Source organism: Solea solea, chromosome 14, assembly GCF_958295425.1.
Source record: "Solea solea chromosome 14, fSolSol10.1, whole genome shotgun sequence".
NCBI classification, from domain to species: domain Eukaryota; kingdom Metazoa; phylum Chordata; class Actinopteri; order Pleuronectiformes; family Soleidae; genus Solea; species Solea solea.
Genome location: NC_081147.1, coordinates 25,163,547 through 25,184,562, shown reverse-complemented (window position 1 = coordinate 25,184,562; position 21,016 = coordinate 25,163,547). Strand labels below are relative to the sequence as shown.

Sequence of the window (21,016 nt, the reverse complement as noted above, 5' to 3'; positions counted from 1 at the left end):
TTATTGGTCTCTGCCTCGCTCGCTCTCTCTCTTGCCTCTCGCTGTCTCTCTGTGTTGTTTCCACCCACTTTCTCCTTCCTGGATCTCAAACCTTTGAACAATTTGGTGAAATAAAAGTGTACAATCTTTGCCAACATAGCTTCAAGCAGTGTGTTTGTGTGTAAGTCACAGATAGAGAGAAGGAGAGTGTGGAGGGGGGAGAAGGGAGAGGGTTGTCTGTGTTGCAGCATTGTGGGTGTTTCTGACACAAAGTGTTGACTGCATTCTATGTATAAGACAATCTAAACACGACGTCGTGACACAGTACGGGTGGTTCAAAATATTGATTCGGTGGTACATTGCTGTCCTTCCTCGCGCAATACAATAATACATACGACAGGGCGAATATTGATGTTTTAATCAATTTAGGGAGTTTAGAGCGGGATAATGGTGGAGAAAAAGATGCCCCATTCACGTTCAATACATAGACTTTATGCTCTTTGTTCTCTATGTTGTGAGAAATCCTGCATTTTTAATACACAGATATCGTGATGTTTTGCTATATGACTCTTGCAATACATTGATTATCACAGAATTGTTGTATCGTGATATTATTGGTATCGTGGACATCTGGAGCTTGATTTTGCAGAGATGGAGATTCTCAGAACCATCCATGTACTGAAGCACCGCATCATCAGAGAAAAACAGTTTATTCTTACTCTGTTAACTATTGTTTCTAAAGTCTTCAGTTGACAAAGCAGCCTCCACTCAAGATCCTCTCATTTACTTGCTCTGAAGATGAGGTCTTTGTCACGGAACTGTTCTGTGTGCTGAAGCTCTTGACTGCATCACATGGCAGTGTTGTAGTTGATTCAGTTCGAGTGTTTGAGTCCCGAACCCTAACCCAATTTAAGTCCCTCTATGACCTGAGTCAAGAAACATCAAGCTAAATGTGGGTCCTCCACAAAAAAGGAATGCCGTTATTATATGGAGCTCATGTGTTTTATAACTAGGCTCTGATGTAAAATGGATGCAGACCAAACACAACATTTAGTGCATTTTCTTTGTAAACAAATACATCTCAGCTTCCACACAGGTTTACTTACGTAATAGCATTACACTACTAATACAGCAATATTGCAGCCTTATAGCAGCAGTGCTATATGTCCTGTCCAAACACAATCAGTGTTCACTACTCAATTTTAAGTTCTGAGAATCCAGATCTCTATATACAACACTGTTGTGTGCTCCTAAAAGTAAAGCTATCCAAACACATACACAACTTTTCAAATTGATATGGGAAACTTTAAGGCAAATAGTTGTTTATTTTTATTTTTTTTTTACCTTTTATCCAGAGGTTTTTGTCATAGATTTATCGTGGCACCTCTTTTATAATTGCAGGCAGTGAAAGGCTGCCAAGAACATCAGGACCACAGATAGAATCACCGCAGACAGCTAAACAAGCTAAAACTCAATATAAAGCTCTGTTAAGCTGATGGTACCTGCTGAATTGGATGATAATAAATCTCCGTAGGTCCATCACTACAAGTGACCCGTTTCACATTGATGTTGTAAAAATTGCTGCTTAAAAGCGTCTGTTATTGAGCGTAATTTTAATACGGTTGACGGCTCCGGAACTGGCTCCTCACTCACGGACCTTGACTGGAGGTCATTTCAGGTAATTTACTGACGCTTAAAATGTACGACAGGCATGCCTTTGTATTTTCTGGGTGTGTGCTTTTTCATTAGCAATGATTTAATCTCCAAAACACATTATGACAAGCCAAGTGTTTCGTGATGAAAAAATAATTACATTACATAAATTAGGCTGTGATTTGGTGGGAGCTAAGAAGTCTAATATCATTAAACAGAAGACATTATTGATGCAACTTTAAAAATGTCCTTTATTTTCACACTGCTATGATTCACATAAGTGCAATAGCTCATTTGCAATCCTTTGATATTAAACTCATACTGTATATATTGTAGGGTTAGGTATCGGTTAAGTTTTATCCGATACCGTTGCCTACTCTGTATTTTTTAAACAGTTCTCAAAACGCACACACTTCGCACAAACAATGCCCTCTTATTTCCAGGGCCCATAGGCGTCGGATATGCGACATGACCCCAGCACTATTTATGATCAACAATGTTGTCCCCACCATTTTAAGTTAAAGTTTCCACCATCTTTCAGGTCCTATCAAGCGCACTCTAGGGAAGCGGTGAGCAAGTTGACGCCGGAACAATAGGGGACGGTTAAAAAAAAGTCCGGCACCCAAATGAGGCACCAACATGTTGTCTTGTTACTACCATTTACGTCGGAATCGAAAACCCTAATATATTGTGGTCACTCAGTCTTTACTGCACAGTATTTTTCCTGTAATGCACATTCATAGATGTTAGAGCGGCAGCTAATGAGTATATGTTTGGTCCATAAAATGTCAAAAAAATCCAATGTTGATGTTCTCAGATGTCTTGTTTTGACCACAAACCAAAATCTTTTTAATGGAGTGTTTGACATTAAATAAACAACAAACAACAAAAAAGACTATTTTATCTTATCTCTTGATAGTTTGATACGATATTGTAGCTTTTTTCCATCTCCCATATTTAGAAATTGCAGGTATATGGCCAGTGAACATGAGTGGAATATTGATTTTGTGAAATGTTTAGCACATATATAGTGCAGTCGGTGGCCAATCTTCTTTGATCTAGGAGTGGAAACTTTTTTTTTTCAGTTCAGTTTGAATGAGAGTCTGTCACAAGCAGCAATGACTGAGCTGGCTGCCAATATGGCAGATTACACCATACATCAGAAAACATTCCGATTCCTGACAAAACATCAGCATGAAAAATGCTCGCTGTGGAGACACAAGCAGTGCTTTACAGGCCGTCTGACCTCGGCCTGTTTGTTCTTCCTCTCTGATGGCCAAGGTGATCAGAATGCACTTCAGCGAAGAAACATACAAGATTAATGAGAAGATACCACAGCAACGGTGTGTACATTTCATATTTCATGAATCTGATGTGGAAGATCTCACCAGGGTGCAAGGAAACACCAAATTCCCCTGTCATTTTGTGCTTCATCGACACAGTATTAGACTGCCTTTGTACATTAGCATAGGCTTTAATGTGAAAAGGCTGGATTCTGTTAACCTAATGGTGACCCCACAGTGGGAATAAAAGCTAGACTCTGAGGGCATTGTGATAATCAAGAGTGTTGCAGTCAGCGTGAGTCTTTTCCTAAGACTAGGGGATGTGACTGTGAGATTGTGCACTTTTATTTTTATAACATGACACAAGCTTCTACATGAAGCTGTAAATATCCTGGGACTTCTTTGGTTCACAATACAGACTTGCAGTAAACCGGAACTGTAAGCAAACATTTCTGAAGCTGACGAACGTTCTATACGCTGATATGCTGGGTGGAAGGAGAGGTAGCATTTTCAAATTGCAAAGGGGCAAATGGGGACAAATTTAAATGTCAGTTGCGTCTTGTAGTCAGCAGATCAACGGTTTTGGGACATTACAGCAGGTTAGCAATAGAAACTATAGACTGTGCAGGGTTGACAAATCTTTTTCAGAGTAAGGGCTGTTTACTTGTTGCTCCGGCAGCTTTCATCTGTACTGTATGTCGTGCTCTTTTTATCTGCGGGAGAAATTTGCTTAGTCAGCGGTCAAAGAACTGTAGATGTTGGTAAGGCCAAACTCCCAAACTACCATCCCAAACTTTGGAAACAGCAGACGGGGAATCAACCACAACTCAACAGCCACTTTTCTTGTTGTGTTTAAGCACTGGGATATTTTAGAAATATAAAGTGTGTTACAAATAAAATTATTATTAGTTTACATTAATTTACTTGGTCTTGAAAATACTGTAACTAGTAATTTAAGTAGCCATTTTTACACAAACAATCCATTCTCCGTAATGCATTTCAGGCATAACATTTGGGGAATCCTTTGGTCATGTTTCTTGAAAATTGACAACAAAATGACAAAAGACAATAGCATGAGTCTAAACGTGGACTGAGCCTATGACGCAATGAAGTCGTACTGTATTTATATTTTGTATTTGCAGTTTAACAGCAGGACTTTCTAGGCAACATATCCTCACAAAACAAACGCTGCATCAAGTTGCTGCCAGCACAAACGTTTCAGCGTCACATTAAAAGTGTCTGCGACACAGATTGACTTTTCTTTATGAAATAGTCACAGTGGGTTTGTCAGTTGTTCATCAAAAACGTGTCCACAAAACAGCCACAGAGATTTCTGACAGCAGACCAGGTTTGAAATATGGCAGCGGGTAATGAAACGAGAAGGAGCCGCCGCAGCCGCAGCAAACTGTTAGCTGAAGGCTGCAGGCGACAGGCTACTCACCTCTAACTTCTTCCACTGTGCCCTTTCATTTCCCAGTGTGGGCAGCGTAAAATCAGACCATGATTGCTCACAGACTGACCAAGGACAAATATTGTCTATTACATTTAAATAGTACCTAACAGTATTTTTGAAGGTCCGGTTTGTAAGAATTGGTGACATCTAATGGTCAGACAGCAGATTGTAAGAATTGAAGTGTACGACTTTTCCAGTCCTGTTTGGGAATTACTGGCCTTTGCATAAGTGTCACTTTATAATGTGAAAGCCATGCTTTGGCATGTCTGTCTGTCCTGGCTGCTATAGAAACAAGGTGGCGCCAGAGAGTGACTTCCGTAAAGCAAGGCGAATTTAAACCCTAAATTAAACCCTAGTATATTATATACTATACTAAATACTAAATAGTTAATGTTGCTGTTGCCTCCAAATCAACCAACGTTTGCTTTTATGCATCAACTCCATGTACTGGAGAGATGTTTCCATGTTTAATGTAAAGCCCTGGTCTGTCAACACAGACGATGGCCCAGCAGTAAATAAACCGTACTCCTTAGTCTGTCTGCCGAAGTCCAAATATAGACCTGGAGCCATGTGCTGATTTGATGTCTTTGCCTGTGTGTGCTTATCCCCTGGGTCACTGTCCTCTATCATGTCATCAACAAGACCTGCCACTGAAGGAGTAAGCTCTTTGTGATAAACTCCGTTGAGCTCATAGTTGAGAATTGAACAAGGCCTCCCTGGTCATGCTATCTTGTCGTCCTTGTCTCTCTGCCTCACTTTCTCACTTGACCTTCTATCTCCCGTCTGTTGTGCATGTGGTGCCACAAAAGCTGCTGGAAATGTAGTCTAGACCCAGGGTAGAAGGTCCAGAACTTCAGATTGTCTAACAAGAGTTATTTTTAACTGCAATATAATATCTAAGTATTTGGACCAGTGCCCGTGTGGAGTCAACAACTGACTTTCATATCAAATAAATATATAATGAAATACATTTTTAACAAATTCTAATAACATTAATTTATTTTTGCCATTTTTTTCACGTTGATTGAAGCACCGTTATAAAAAAATATATACTTGTTTTCAAATATCAGTTGGAAAAATAAAACGGGGCTACATCACAAATTGAGTTGAACATAAAGCACTTTAGACACACAAGTATTAAATAAAAAATGTAAACGGGAAACAAGTTCAGTCTTTTTATAGACGTGCTTTGCTCTTGTTTTGATAAAATCTCTGTTGTGTTAACATATCTCTTTTCTGATCATTCCATGTGAAGGTACCTTCCTTTTTATGATCATATTACTCTTACGTCCTTCGTCTTTTCCTGTGTGTCCACTAACATACAAACGAGCCATCAAATGTGGTAATTATCAGCCATTTCTGGGTCCAGATTATGGTCTGCCCATCAGTCACTTTTGGTTCAAACCAATCCTGAATTATAAAAAAAGTGTATTTTCATAGAACTTCCAGAGATTATGCCCGAAAACAAGTTTGGCAATCTTACCAATCTACAGTCTTGCTCACTTATGCATGGAATGGAATAAACTGAATAAACAAGCTTTAGCTCACAATTTTGCAAAGTAATACATTAAATAAAATGCTGCCAGTGTTTCCCGTTTCATATCAAAGCACACGCCATGAAGCTGGCATGGCCACGATCTAAGAGAGTTAAAAGAAAAGCCTGTTTAAGTGGAAGTAGTCCGGATTCATGCGACTGTAGTGCATAGCAGCAGATGGCATTGAGGCTGACATTCCTTAACAAGGAGATCTGAAGGCTCCCGAACACCTCTGGAGGCTGCTGGAGCCCGCGATGAAGAGGAAGGTGGGGTGTGGGTGGGTTGGATTCTTAGAGGGGGAAGTTTGCGTTAAGTCTCCTGGATGATAACGATCTGCTTCAAGGTGAGAGAAGAGGGGTGAGTGAGGTAATACATCAAAGATTAAGACATGAGGAAGAGCCGTGAGCCTGATGAAAAACTGGAGGGTGAGAATTACACCAGCATCTGGGGAGGAAATGGTAGTGAGCCTGAACGAGTGAGAAAGTAATGATTTAGTACTTAGACACTTACTGAAGTTCCCAAAGAATCCGTGGTGAAGAGATTCTTGAGGACTTCAACAAAACACCCAATCTGTGGCTGTGCAAACTCATATCTTCTGTCCAAGAAGTCACATCTTAACTTCATCCTCTAAAGACATCTTCATGTCTGTCATTAGGCCAGCAGTCCTTCAGTTGTTGCTCGTTGCAGGGCTGCAAAAATAATTACATTACTAAACGAATCATCACATATTTTAATCCTTGATTATTTTTTTTTTAATAATGAAAACAAGATTTCAGATTTTTCAGCTTTTGTGGTTTGTGGACAAAACAAGACACCTGAGAACATCACCATTTCCAGGTTTTCTGACATTTTATGGACCAAACCAAGCAAGTTCTCGATTAACTGAAAAAATAATCGTCACTGTGCTTACTACTACAAGTACTACACTTTACCTTTCCCAGCACAATCCCACAACTGGTATTTCTACTCACCGAATGGTGTTTGGTCATGAATCTTCTTTGGTCTTTGTTTTTTGATCACCCCGCCTTTATCTCGGTTTCACCTGTGATTCTATGTGGTGTTCAGAGTGCAACACGTCGATGATGTTGGTCGTGTCTGCGGACTGCAGATGGAGCACCAATCCAAGGCTTTTTTTTTTTTAATCTGAGAGTTACAAAACTTGTCAGCGACTGGAAAATAGGATTGAGAATTGTGTAGTCGGAATAGTGTTATATATTTAAATGTATAGGTATATATGTGTGTGTGTGTGTGTGTGTGTGTGTGTGTGTATATATATATATATGTTATTTTTTTAAGCAATAAAAAGGAGGAGGTTCTTAAGCTGTAGGAGCTTAATGCTGACCAGGAATCCAATCTAAAATGGAAGCAGTATCATCCTAGCGTATGTGAGGAGTCTGTAGCTCTGCTGCCTAAATATACATTTTAAATTCAGTCAGGTGTTACAGCAGTGACACTTCTAGTTGCTCTTTAAGATTGCAATCAGTGTAACCCAGTTGTCACACCGAGCTGCCTTGATGTATTGTGAGTCGGGGCAGTACCCACTCACCTGGAGACGGAGATGGAAAAGCAGGACGAGGTGGTCGGGGCACGTTAAGGCAGGGCAAAGATGGAAAGCTTTAGCAGTGTGGAGTCCAGCTATTTCACTGAGCCATGTTTTTCTTTGTATAAATAAAACAGTAGTGCTTTTAACGGGGCAGGTGGAAGAGGCAGGGGGTGGCTCGCTCACTCAGTGTTATGGCCTCAGTGAGCAGTGGACAGGATGGAGATTGCTTGCTTTATTCCCCTCACTGAGTCCACTGTAGATTCCAGGAATGCATGATTAGCATGTATTTTTAGCTCTCGACAGAAACTTGGACAGCGGAATAACACGGGCACCAAACTGCATGTTGCAGGGCAGTTTCTGAACATGTTGAGTCACACAGAAGGTTCAGGCTGTAATGGGTGTCAGGCAGCTGAATTTCATGGGTGCAGAAATTGTTTTCTGTTGCTTGGCACCATCAGCAGCTGTAGGTTCATGGTGGTGCACAGTGGTTCTCTCTTCAGCTGCTTAGGGAGCAGGATTTAACCGCGTTGTTCCAAAATCCTCCAGTATTGCAGTAAAAACAAATTTACAAATAAATTCAGTGATATGATAATTTTTTGCTCCTGAGTGAAAGCCCTACCACATGTACAGTAAACCCAACTCTGTTCTGTCTGTAAATGCTTTGTGTGACAACAAAAACAAGCATTTCTGTTAACCTTCATGCTTCATCTAACTTGCTCATCACCATCACAGAGTGTACCAGTGTTTCCCTGTGGATGAGTGCTATCATACTCAGGAGAATGCCATTATGTTCTGGTTTACGTGGAGAGTTTTGGGACGTTTTTCCCGCTTTATGTGATAATAACAATAATAACTTAATTACCGAAATACAAAGAGGAAAAAGTTAATGTTGCAGTGAACATGTACACAGTAATACAAAGAGAAAGCGAACACATGCTGTACTTTTGTTTTACTTTAGTAGAACATTCATCTCCACAAATGTCTCTTTACAAATCACAGAAGCACTTATGCTTTCAAGTGGTACCATTTTGAATGAAACATTTTTTTTCCCCCAAAATGTTGATGTAATATTTACTGTTGCTGTTAAAATACTGTTCATATTGTCGTTTTTACAAGTCCATTTGGCACCGTTTATGAACTTTTATAATAAATGGAATGTGTTAGGTCTAGGACTTTAAATCAGAACAAATGGTAATGTGTAAAGATCTTTTCTTTTTAAACAAGCCAGTGACAGTTATGAAGCTATATATGTCTCCTAAAAGAAGTAGTCATTACATGGATTTTTTGGGGTCACTGATTAAATGCTGGCTTATAATAACACCTTTTCCACATCATGACTTTGTTGAAAAAGGCTGCATTGATTCATTGGCGCTGTCAAAGGAAATCATTTTGGTAAGAAAAAGTACAAAGAATGTACTGAAATTTCTTGAATATCTAAACTTTTGGGATTGACCTTGATGACGTTTTGAACTATGAATGTTCTTTTTAAAAAAACGCCTGCAAATGATCCCTGGCTTTTCAGTTATATTACAGTGGTGTCACACCTCTGAGCCTCTCTCTGTTGGATTTTGTTTCATCTTCCACTAAAAGGTTTGATGTTTTCTGTGTTTTTTTTGGACAAAAAACATGGATACTAGTCTCCATAAGTAGCGGAAATAGTTACCCTTAGATAAAATTCAATGGGGAAATGGCTGTGACAATCTTTGACTCTTGGCTTTGAATTTTAACATCATTTCTTTGAACATAGCGACCAACCTGCGGCTGCTTTGTATCCGACTAATCATTAAATCAATCATTTCCCTCTCTCTGTATAGTGCATATATGACCATTCACTCTATGTATCCCCATTCATCTCAGAACTTTATACAAACAATTCAAAGCATTTAAAGATAAATGGCGCTGGCCTTTCATGGTGGAGTACGGATAGCTGCTTGCACGTAAGAAACCTGAGTGATTTGTCACAAAGAGGCTTATTGAGCATTCAAAAGCAAACGGGAAACTAAACTACTAGTCTGTGCCCTTCATGTGCCATTAACAAGCGTTAAAAAAACCTCTAACACCATCTCCCGTGAAAACACCAGTACATTTTGCCTAAAAGCCACTTTGGCAGATTAATAGTCTCTTTCAAACTTTTTATCTTTTTCAAAATCTCACATGGCTAAAAAGATTGTGACACGCTGGGTGTAAAAGTGTCCGTGAGTGAATGAAAAACTTTTAGAGTCTGCCTCCACACTGACCCAATTCAGTTACATCAGCAGCAGCTACCCACAGAACCTATTGGCGCTGGGAAGTGTCATGTTTTTCCCATGAATTCTGCTGAAAAATATCGTTATACTGAAACGTTCAAGTGGGAGTCTCAAAGTTGATGTTTCTATTACTAACGACTGGGGCTGTCACTTCAAATGTAAGGTGTAAAGTTCAAGTTCGAGCTGTTATGACCAGAGAATGCATGTCGTCATGTAGACCATTTAAAATTGTTGCCCTTAGGATCCAACAGAGGGCGCTTGTAGGGTTTCCATCCATATTATGACAGTAACTGCACAAACTGCTTTGGTCACTTGGAGATGCAAGCCTACATGAGGAAGACTGAGGAGCATGTTATCATCTGTGGAAAATATTGTAAATAAAAAGAAAGCCTCGACTCGATCCTGATCAGTTTGGCTGGATCAAATAATCTTAGAAATTAAGTTGACGTTACATTGTTACGTTTGAGTTAAAAGCTGTTTGAGCTTCCTCCTGTTGTCAGTGATTTCCAGTTCAGGGGGTGTTGTTGTTATGAATTCTCTAACTAGCAGCACTGTTGATAAGGCTTGTTGGAATTTATTCATAGGTACTATTTGTCATTAAAAATGTGTTCAAGCTTGATTTCATTTTTTCTTTTTAAGTGACAGCCCTATTAACTACTGTCAGCTTTCCTTTGATGGTATTCACTTGGCTTGTAATTGGAAGTTGTAAACGAGGACTGTGTTGTCATTAGTATGTGCTATAAATGAACAGACTTGAGATGATTACAAAATAAAAATAAATGTGATTACACGGGGGAAAGAAAGATCTGGTATATTTGACATATGTGGTAATTAAGCTGTAGCAACTCGGAGAACAGAAATAGGAAACAGTTCAAAGTTGGATGAAGCTCTCGTCGGTCTTTCTGTCCGTGAAGGAAAAACATCATCAAACTGATGCTAAATCCAACCACAACCATATGACTTGAGGTTGTAACTGCGTAAAGATTGAAAGAGTGAAGCTCAGGGTGTTTGTTTTGGAGGTGTGGTAAAAACATTTCTTTTTTTTTTTTTAAAACACATCCTAAAACCACTTTCTTCAATCAAACATGTCACATCAGGCTTTCATGTAAGAAGCGTGGTTCCATTGGAAACTGCCCAAAAACAGTTGGTCCTGAAAGTCTTGAAGTAACGTTTACTGACAGACTTCTGAGTTAATGTGAAAAATGTGTGGAATGGTGCTACTCCATATAATTCATGTCAGTGCAGTGAGAGACACTGATGACGGCACCAAGGCCACAACCGTTCTCCATCACCATTCTGTATTTCCATTATAGTTAAGTGATTGTGAGATGGGTTTTGTAAATGTACCTGAACACAGCATTTTCCTCCCCTCATAAAACAGGATATTCGTCTGACTTTTAAAGCTCAGTTTCGGGCTTCTTCACTGACAATTTAAATGGATAATGTTTAAAGTGCAGACAAGTCACTGATGTTACAGCGATATTTGTTTTTGCTAGCTGTGTGATCAGCCAAACTATTATGTCAAGTAAACCGCTGTGCTGCTTCTCGATGCATCATACTGTGTTTGTAGTTTGGATGGCTAAGATGTCCGCTCAGCCCCGGGTTTCACCGGACTGACAGTTGACCAGTGGATGTTTTTATTCAACTAAATTGATTGGTTTTGGAGCTGATGTGGACTGTTTTGCCTGATTCCCATCAAAAGATACACCTTCAAATAATCCTGTACTTCACTTTGTGCTGGTCCTGCTCCGGATACGCTGGAGTGCCTTTACTTTGAAATGGATACAGGATGTGCTGTGTGTTAGTGACAGATTGACATTGACTTCCTGTTCAGAGGAGCTTTGATGTTTAATCAGTGAGTCTTCAGTAGCAAGCTGAGAGAGTGAGAGGAAGGGGTGTCAGTGTCACACTTTCAGAGAAATGCTGATCATTGTGTGGCGTATATAACTCGGGGGGGAAAAAATGTTGAAGTGACATCATCAAACATCTTTTATTTTTGTTTTGATTAAGAGAGAGAAATAGAGACCCCCTAACTTATTTTAAGAGCCATTAGGGCATTCACTTTTTCTTTTTGGATGGCTCAGAGCACCCTCTGCTTGACCACGCAGTAATTACTTCAGACAGTCTGCTGCACTTCTAGTTTATTCTGTCTCCCTCAAGTTCGATCAGATATTTGAAATTTGAATGAAGCGCTGCAGCCCTACAGTAGCAGCCATTGTCTAATTATTCCCCCGCCCCCTTTAGTCATGTTTTTTGGATACTTACGCGGTGGCGTGGAGACTGTGTCTAAGTTTGTGTGTGCACTTTGCAATTTGTATGTGTGTGTGTATGTGTATGTGTGCATGCATGTGACAGAGCATGTTCCTTTGACGTCGCTGACCTTCATATCCCCCGGGTAGGCCAGCAGCCATTTATCTTTTATTCATTTTGCCATTTGTGGCCAAGGCAGCTTCTCTGCCACTGACGCTTGTCAAAACAGCCCTGGTCCCATGATATGCAGCCGGCTGCAGCCTCAGTGGCCTGCACGCTCACAGCTGATGCAGCATTCAAGCAATTAATTAAACCTCTACACTTAAGAATTCACAAGTCACTGTCGCGGTGTCAACAGCGAAAATCCGAGTAGATCTTCCACTTGGTTTGTCGTCTGCAGTGGCTGGTTGAAAGAAAAACTTAGCAGCCCCCACTGTTGTTGTTGTTCACACCCTGCTGCCTGCTGGAAGCTTCAGACTGAGCGTTAAGCTATAACATCTGTCAACAAGTCGGGTTAATCTCTCACAGACAGGTGAAGGTGCAAAAACTAACAGATGCATTGTTCTGTGTTTCCTCACTCGTGTTTAATTCTCTCCATCTGGCAATGTAAGGATTCAATAATTCAGTTCTCCATTTGAAAACAAAGCACAGTGAGGGGGGATTTGTGCTGTGGGTTACATTAGCACACAGAGGAAACAACAGAGATCTTCTTAAAACAAACCGTATGTCTTGCTAAAAGCATGTGGGACATTTTCTTAACCATTTTTCACTTTGCTTGTGAACTGATTAGCTGTTGAGATGAAGATTAAAATATCTCTTTTTGGTGAGTGTCTGGTTCGAGATTTCACACAAAGTCGTCGCAAAACTGGGTTGACAAGGAAGATGACAGAGAAGGTTTATGGATGTTGTTAATGAGGACATGAGGACAGTTGGTGTAACTGAAGAGGACACGAGAGATGGAGGCTGGTGACGCCTAAAGGGAGAAGAATCGAGTAAAATACTGGGATGCATCACTTTTTATACAGGATACACAGGAATATGATTCTTTTGCCGAGTCAATGCAACCAATCCTCCGTCCGATTCCGCAGAAGTAGCTTGACTTTAAAACTTACCTCTCGTTTGACATGAACCCACGCTGATATATTGAATATACCCATTAATAATTTCCTTTTAGCCATGGGGTTACTTTTAAATGGAGCCTAAACATTTGAAAATGAGGATTCAATTATCATCACAAACCTGCAGCGTCGCTGCACACATGGACCTGTCACGGTCAGGAGAAATCCAGCTGCTTCATTCCCCTATTGTCCAATAAAACATCCATAAAGGTTTTAGCTCCTTTTAACAGGCAGACTCCAGCATCATTTTCTGCTTTAGCCATGTGCACTCCTGCAGCCCTCGGTCAGGAGTCCCTCTGAGGTGCACCAGAGTAAAACTGCATACATGTTCAGCAACAAACACAAAAGTCGACCTTTATTAACAGGCCAGGACTAACTCAGTGCTCAGCAAGCGGCTCTCTGCTGGTTTTTATTCAAAAACAGCAACATGGACAGAAGACGGTACACTAGTTATTTAACCGCATAAACAGCTCACCGGTTGATGATGGATATTCATGTATTTTCATATCTGGATGAGCAGGACAACATGAAATATAAATAGCCCCACAGATGCCTCCGGTTTTTATAAAGTTATAAACTAAATATTTGAAAAGGTCGACCCTTCTCAGTCTCGGGGAGTTTATGAGATGAAAATGACTTCTGCTGTGGAAAAGTCTCTTGAATCTAAATAGTGACTATTGTCAGGATAACACTAAGCATCTCATGTAAATACTTGATTGATGCTCCAGCTGTTTGAATAAGGACATGCTAGGAGAAATCCACAAGAACAAACAAATGAGATCCTACACGTCTGAGAATGACACGTAACTGGTTGCTGAGATCGCTCCGATTCTGCTTAAACTAGTCATCAGCTCTCAGCACGCATCAAGTTCTATTGAGTGGAGATCTCATTATCACACTCACTTAATCATTCTCGCCCGATCATCCAGAGAAAAGTTCATTTGTCTCGCAGCAGCTATTTTCCCCCATGAAGGTGATGACACTGATGTCACAATCCTCCCCGAGGATTTGCAAAGCATCTCTGTGCACAACAGAGTTTTCCTCGTGGGCTGAATGACATCAGCTAATGCCACGTTTTATGAGAGGGAAAAAAGCCACTTCCAGATTTAACAATGTGAATTCGACGTGACACGTTTCAACCTCTAGTTCTAGTCATTATTTTCTCTTTACCTCGACTCTCTCCTGCAGAATCTTTCATGTTAGGAGACTTCTTTGATCTCGAACCTTTGTTGGCGGATTGTAAATACAACACCACCATGTTTTTTCTGTTGCTGTCAGGGTTAGCTCTTGACACTTGTGTGATGAATTTGTTCATCAGGTTCTTTGTGAAGATGGTGCCGCTGCTTTCTTAGTTTAGTGGCATTGAAAATGCTGCACAAATGTCTCTGCTTCTGCTCCCATTTGTGAAAAAAAACCTGTTATTGTGATACAGGTAAGCCATAGAAACTCATTGTTTAATAATGTGGGTCTTCTCCCAGGTACTAATTGGCTCAGAGTTTTAAAATTATATCTATTTTTAAGTTTAGTGCTTTTAATCATGGCTCCTTTTCAGCAAATGGGTGTCGTTTAGTTTTTTGTTTTTTTTTGCCTAAAAAACATTTCAATGATATTTTAAGTAACCCAAGGAAAACAAAAACATATTTTCCTTACAGCTCTTTTATTTTACAGCTCTATTATTTGTTCCCTCCCCCTCTAACCATAATGCTTCTTTATTTTCTTTTATTTCAGATGACAACTGCAGACTGAGCGACTACCGCCGCCTGAAGACCAAGACTCTGGATCTGCACGACAAACGATACATGGGCTCTCGCATGCACGGCGCCCACAAGGACAACATGGCTGCCAGGAAGCAACTGGTCGATATGATGTTCAAACGCTTTGATGCGGATAATAACGGTCAGATAGATTCCAGCGAGCTCTCACAGGTGAGCTTATATTTTACACTTCGTTGAGTCACTTTCTGACATGATGGTGAATGCAACAGCCTCCGACGTCAGCTAGCACTGATCCTTTCAAGTGTTTTTCACTTCCCTCTCACGGCTGACAAAACAACATTTACATAAAAAAATAATAATGAAAAGGAGACCGTAAATGTACAAACACGCCATGTGCTCTGGCGTTTAAAGCGCTAACTTTGATGTCTGTCTTTACTTGTGTCCGTTTTACACTCCTTACCCTTCCCTCTGGTAGCTGTGCTACATGGCTCTCAGTAAATCCTTTGAAAAGCAGTGTGGTTCAAAGGAGCTGCGCGCTCATGGGAGGCTGCAGCCTTTGACCAGTGCTGCCATGAGGGGTGGTTGTAAAAGAAGCTTCTTTTTTTTTGTGGATGCCATGAGGAGGGAAGATATTCTGTGCATGACAATAAACCCTCCCAGAACCCGAGGCCTGACTTAATATAAAAAAAGCATTTGAATAATTGAGTGTAAGCAGCCTGGAGCATTTTTCCGACACCATGACACCGAGTGCTGTTCTTAGGTCAATTTCCCGCTGATAGAATGGGATACACTCTCTGTTCAGGGGGCACCTTGGTTAGCTTTGTCAGTATCCTCTGCCTCAAATGTTACATTAATATGAATAAATCTTTCAATTCAGAGTTTGAAACATCCGAGTAATGCTTTAGAAAGTGATATTTTTTTTGTCTTATCTTCATATTATTTACATATTTTTGCATGTTTACGCATTCACTGTGCCAGCGTGAGAGAAACCGATGCTTCAACATGCCCTTCAACCGCCCAGATATTACTCCTGACAGATTTTCAGATCTCTTGGTGTTGTGTTTAGTCTGTTGCAGGCTAAGCTACAGAACCTCACATTTGCCCCAGGCGTTTTGAATGACTAGGGTCAGGTATAGTTTGCATTTTATATTCCAAAGTGCCTTAAAAGGGTCAAATATAGGAAACTCTGTTCTAAAATTGAAATATCAGCCTGTGTGATGTTTGAGTGTTGCGAGCCAAGCCCTTTAAGTACCGTCTGTGGCCGTGAGGGTAGTTAGGTGTGTAATTCTGGGAAATTATGTATTCTAGAGAGTTGTTGTTGTTGTTCGCTGCAACCCGTACTGCAGATGCAAAACAAAGTGTACTGTATGCCTGCGTGCTTCACGTCAATCATCACTGTTCACCACAGTTGGCTGCAGATTTAAAGATGTGTATACTTCATTTTTCTGTACAGCAGCGATGCCTGGGCTGTTTGTTTTCCACTGACAGGCTGAGTTAATACCGCGCCATTGGCTTCGCTGCGATACGGTTCAGAGCCAGAAAGAAGTGCAGAGAAAAGCCTCGCGCTCGAGGTCGGGGAGGCCTGTATGCATAAATATCTTTTCAGCCGGGCAGAAGCGCTGCTACCTCCAGCAGTGATGCAGCAAGCGTAGGGACAGCAGAATGAAGGTGGATCATGGTGAACCGTGGCAGAGGGTTGCAGAGTGCAGTGAGCCGTCATCGCTGGACCACGCTTATTGTCATCTGCTGTCACTGTTTTAGCACAACCAGGCTTTTGAGTCATCCATTTTCTCATGGGAACCAAGGTTCCCGGTTATCGCTTCTAAATTGGTGACATGACACAAGCGAGTCAGAAAGTAAGAGCACCTAAACTGAGAATGGCAAGTTTCATATAATGTCAGCAAAACAGATCAAATTCTCAAAGAACTAGAAGAGATTTTAACTATCTGTCAGCTGCTGGTGGCTATCATGAGAATCAAAAGGGGTATTTTCAACATGCAGTACTACAGTAATTCATGGCTTTGACTTACACGTAGCTCTATAAGAACCCTGGGTTTCTAATTTTATCTTTTTATGTCCCCTGGACTTTTTTTTTGCTTTATGACTGCATCGTACTGATCTGATAAAGGTAGTTATGCTTTTGACTGTGCCTTTACATGAAGGTGCCTGGATGTAAATGAAGTCTTTAAAGAATCAGCACGATGGCTTTAGGTGACAGCAACGTTTCCAACCATTAGCTCATATCAGAAGTAATCTACATCCACACGACCACAGCTGCAATGGTGTATGTGCTGTGACCAGGGAGCAGATTTTCTCTGCTTAGTTTCAGAGAAATGCCACCACTCCACTTGTAGTTGGAACCTCCAACCTCACCAACACAACAACTGGTATTGCTGACAGTGACTCGGCAGCATAATCGGCAGCAGAGTCCTAAAACTGCTGCCTACTGTGGACAGCAGGTGCAACCAAAGTAGATGTAATGTGTTTTATAACAGAATGGATTGTTGTGGTGGTAAAGTTGCATATTCTGTCTGTTCCCTCTTGTGTAAGTGGGATAACCTGAACAGTGTCCTTCAGTTTCACTTTTTTGGCCAAATGTGATATTGGATCTCATTCACAATGAATCTCGGATTGTGTTACATTTAACAATCGACACATTTTTAATCCTCACTCGCTTCAGGTAAAAAAAAGTGCAGAATTTAGTTTTTTTTTTGACAAAAGAATCGAAGTGGGGGAAAAAAACCAGACAAATGCAAATGTACTTTTGATGTGAAAAGCCCTCAAAAGTGCTCTGCACAAGCAAAGCACTCTGTTATCAGCAGTTGAGAGAACAAAACCATTGGCGCTGCCATCGTGCCCCGCAGCGCGCTTTATAATTGGAGCGTTCTCTGATCTTATTTGAAATTCTATGTTGAAAATCTCTCATCTTGGCTGACTTGACTTGCTGGTGTAGTCACATGGAGAGGCACAGGGAGCAGTTGTCACTGACCTTTTAGACTTATGTGCCCTTTTTGAAATGGCAAATCAAAACTTACTTTTCCCCCCCTCATGTATGGAGGACAGAATGCTAACAACTTTAGCATTTGACTAAACAAAGGTACAGACCAGCTGTGACTCTCATCACCTACAGTGCTGGGAAAGTCTAAGGCCACGACTAACTTTGTTGCTGCTAAAATACATATTTTTGTCGGTCAAATACTCAGATCTTTGATATTTTGATAGAAATGATGTGAGAGAACTGACAGCAGCCATTTTGACATGATAAACAGTGTTACCTGTGACATTAATTAGGATTCAACTCAACTCAACAAGAGAGCCAGGATCCTGCTGTTGTTAAAATAAAACTAAATACTTGACATTTTTAGCGTCGTATTTTTCTGATAAAAACGTCACTATATCTCCTGTTGTATTTGAATAAAGATATTTATTTATGGCCATTAGAGCGTTGCTATAACAACAAGTAACATATATCAACAAATATAACCTTAACAAGTAAGACTAGGGTGTTGTATTGTTTACAGCTGCTAATTAGTGTGCCTTTATTTGTGATATTATAGTTCATATAAAAGCAAGAGAAGGTTTTGAAAGATTTGAAAATGCATTTTGTTCTTTTGTTTACATTTATTAAAAACTTAGCATAACATCAGGTGGTGGAAGATATCAAAGATACAAGTAAGTCATCAGCTCTTTGTCTCCTGTAGTATTTCAGGTGTAGACTAAAGAGATGCCATCACAGGTGACTTTGTACATTTACATATTTGGGGAAGGGAAGTGCATTGATCCGATGGATGAGGTGTGTTGTGTAAAGCCGTCCCTCGTGATCAGCGCTTTGACAGCTGATCTAGTGTGATGGATGTTTTTCTGCCGGCACCAGGCAGCGGGTGGCGAATAGGATCATGCGTTGACATGAAGATGAGAGGATGAAGATTAGATCTGCACAGTGTTTGTGGTGCCTCATTTCAGAGGAAACTGTTCCACATTTTTTCTTTTTTTTTTTTTTTTGTTAAAACTATGAGAGTTTATGTGTACGTTTGTTTTACTCTTTTAGTGACTTTCAAGAAATACCTTTATGGGGAAAAATGTCAACAATTTACATTTCTTATTTTTTTGTTGTTTTTGTGGCCTTGTATGTTCCAAAGAAACCCTGTTTACTTTTACACATCAGTGGTGTTTAAACGCAGTTTCAAGGAGGCAGGCTTGATGATGAGGAATGAGGAGTTAAAGACACTGTGTCCACCTCCTGTAACCAAACATCAATGCTTTTCTCACTGAAGGTAATCAAGCAGGAAGGTCTGTCCAAGGATTTCTCTGAGTGCACGCTGTTTGACCTGCTCAAGTACAGTGATGTCAACGATGACGAGCACTTGACAAAGGAGGAGTTTTACACAGCCTTTGGTGAGTACAACGTTTTCTATCTTAAATATTTTATGATAAAATATGTATTCTTAAAGGAATTAAGGCCGCGCCGTGCAATATGTTTCTGTACAAAGTCAATATTGGTGTATTTTTAATCTCCTTTATTGTTTTATTGTCTTGAAGTGTGTTGTTTACATAATCGTAATGAATAAACATTAAGACAGAGGTGTCTGCATCACCTGTCACCAATTTGTTATCATTTATCCAAATAGAATGTCTAATGTCTGTGTGCGACCTGCGACAGAAAGGAAACTTCAAACCATGGTAACAACAACAACAACTGTGGCAGGAATCTGGAAACATAATTAACATATATTTTCTTAAGCCTTAAACTCTCTCCTCGCCGCGTTGCTCGTCTTCTTGGTGCTTTCATGTTATAAATTCATGGCATAAATACAAGCTGTGTGTGCTCCATAAAAAACACAGAAGGTTTTATAATTACATTTTAATTGTGATCTTAAAAATCTGAGGTGCAACTGACTCGTTAACATCTGAACTGACAGGCTGTTGCATTCGTATCTGTTGGTTTCATGGACCGTGTTTCAAAGTTGTGATGACGATACGTTTGGAATGGAGGTTCACTCTCTTTGAACTCCAGGTTTGTTACCAGCTGGGATAGATCAAGGATTAAAACTGGAGTTGGAGCAAAAGGAAGCAGGTCCCAATGACTCCTTTCTCCTTCATCATTAGGAAACATTATGATGACAGGTGCCCCCCCCCGCCCCCCCTCTGTTTCCTCCTCATGATTTCTTTCATGGTTCTCCACTGTTTGACATTTTCATTCAGCTCAATATCCTCTGACAGAATATCCTCTGACATTTGGCCGGCTTGACACATTTACCAGTGGGAGAGAATTCATAATCAACCTTCATCTCATCAGCTCTTTGTATTTAATGCGTTTCCTTGAGCAGGCGATAAAAGACGCCACGAGAGCAAATGGCAAAGTGAAAGAGTGTCATCTCGTCTGTTAATCGCCACATCGTGTGTGTGAATGTGTGTGGGAGCGAAACCCTTCTGGCAAATCATGACAGGAAATGGACCTCGGCGGAAAGCTGTGTTTCCTTAAAGAGTTGTGTTGCCCTAAATCACATTTTTTTATTAGGGCCACATTGAGAAAAAAAATAATTCACAGACCTTGAGAATAAAGTTGCAAATTTACGATAATAAAGTCGCAAATTTACAAGAAAAAAGTCGTAATATTGTAACCTGTTTTAGAAGAGTAGAGTTGTTAGAATGAGGGCTGTGGAGCATTTCGTGGAATTGTACTTTAGAATAGGTTGCACAAACAAGGAGATACTTCCTCTTTTGTCACATCAGCATCACATTGTCATAAGTATCAGGACTTAAAAAAGTACATGCAAGAAAATGCATCTTTTGCGCAGAAAGAACCAGGCGGACTTGGAGGAAATAGCTGCTTTTGTGGCGGGGGAAATAGCTGGAACTGGTCGACTGCAGGGTTATCGGTGGATGCATCAGCAGTCATTCAGAGGGGTTTTGTGGTTTCTCATGAAACAATGCGAGCAGTAGTATGGCATATGGATTCATAATGATAAACTAGAGAAACCCTGCAGTGGACCAGTTGCAGCTATTTCCCCCTCCACAAAAGCAGCCATTCCCTCCAAGTCCGCCTGGTTCTTTCTGTGGAAAAGATGTGTTTTCTTGCTCTTCTCTTCTAAAACAACAGGTTAGAACATTATGACTTTATTCTCAAAAAAAAAAAAGATGAATAAAGTCTTGATTTACGACTTTATTCATGATTTTTTTTTCTCAGTGTGGCCCTAATACTCCGTCATAGTTTTCTAAAAACTTACAAGGGAAAGAAAAT

General features: G+C 40.3%; 1 protein-coding gene across 3 annotated transcripts in view; it reads left to right on the top strand.

The window, feature by feature from the left end:
* Positions 1 to 21,016, top strand: part of fstl5 (follistatin-like 5) — a 170,693-nt gene that overhangs the window by 79,707 nt on the left and 69,970 nt on the right. For all 3 annotated transcript variants that reach the window (XM_058650034.1, XM_058650033.1, XM_058650035.1), the window contains 2 exons: positions 14,789 to 14,985; positions 19,050 to 19,170. In XM_058650034.1, coding sequence (XP_058506017.1) covers positions 14,789 to 14,985; positions 19,050 to 19,170 — 318 coding nt within the window. The remainder of the gene's footprint in view (positions 1 to 14,788; positions 14,986 to 19,049; positions 19,171 to 21,016) is intronic.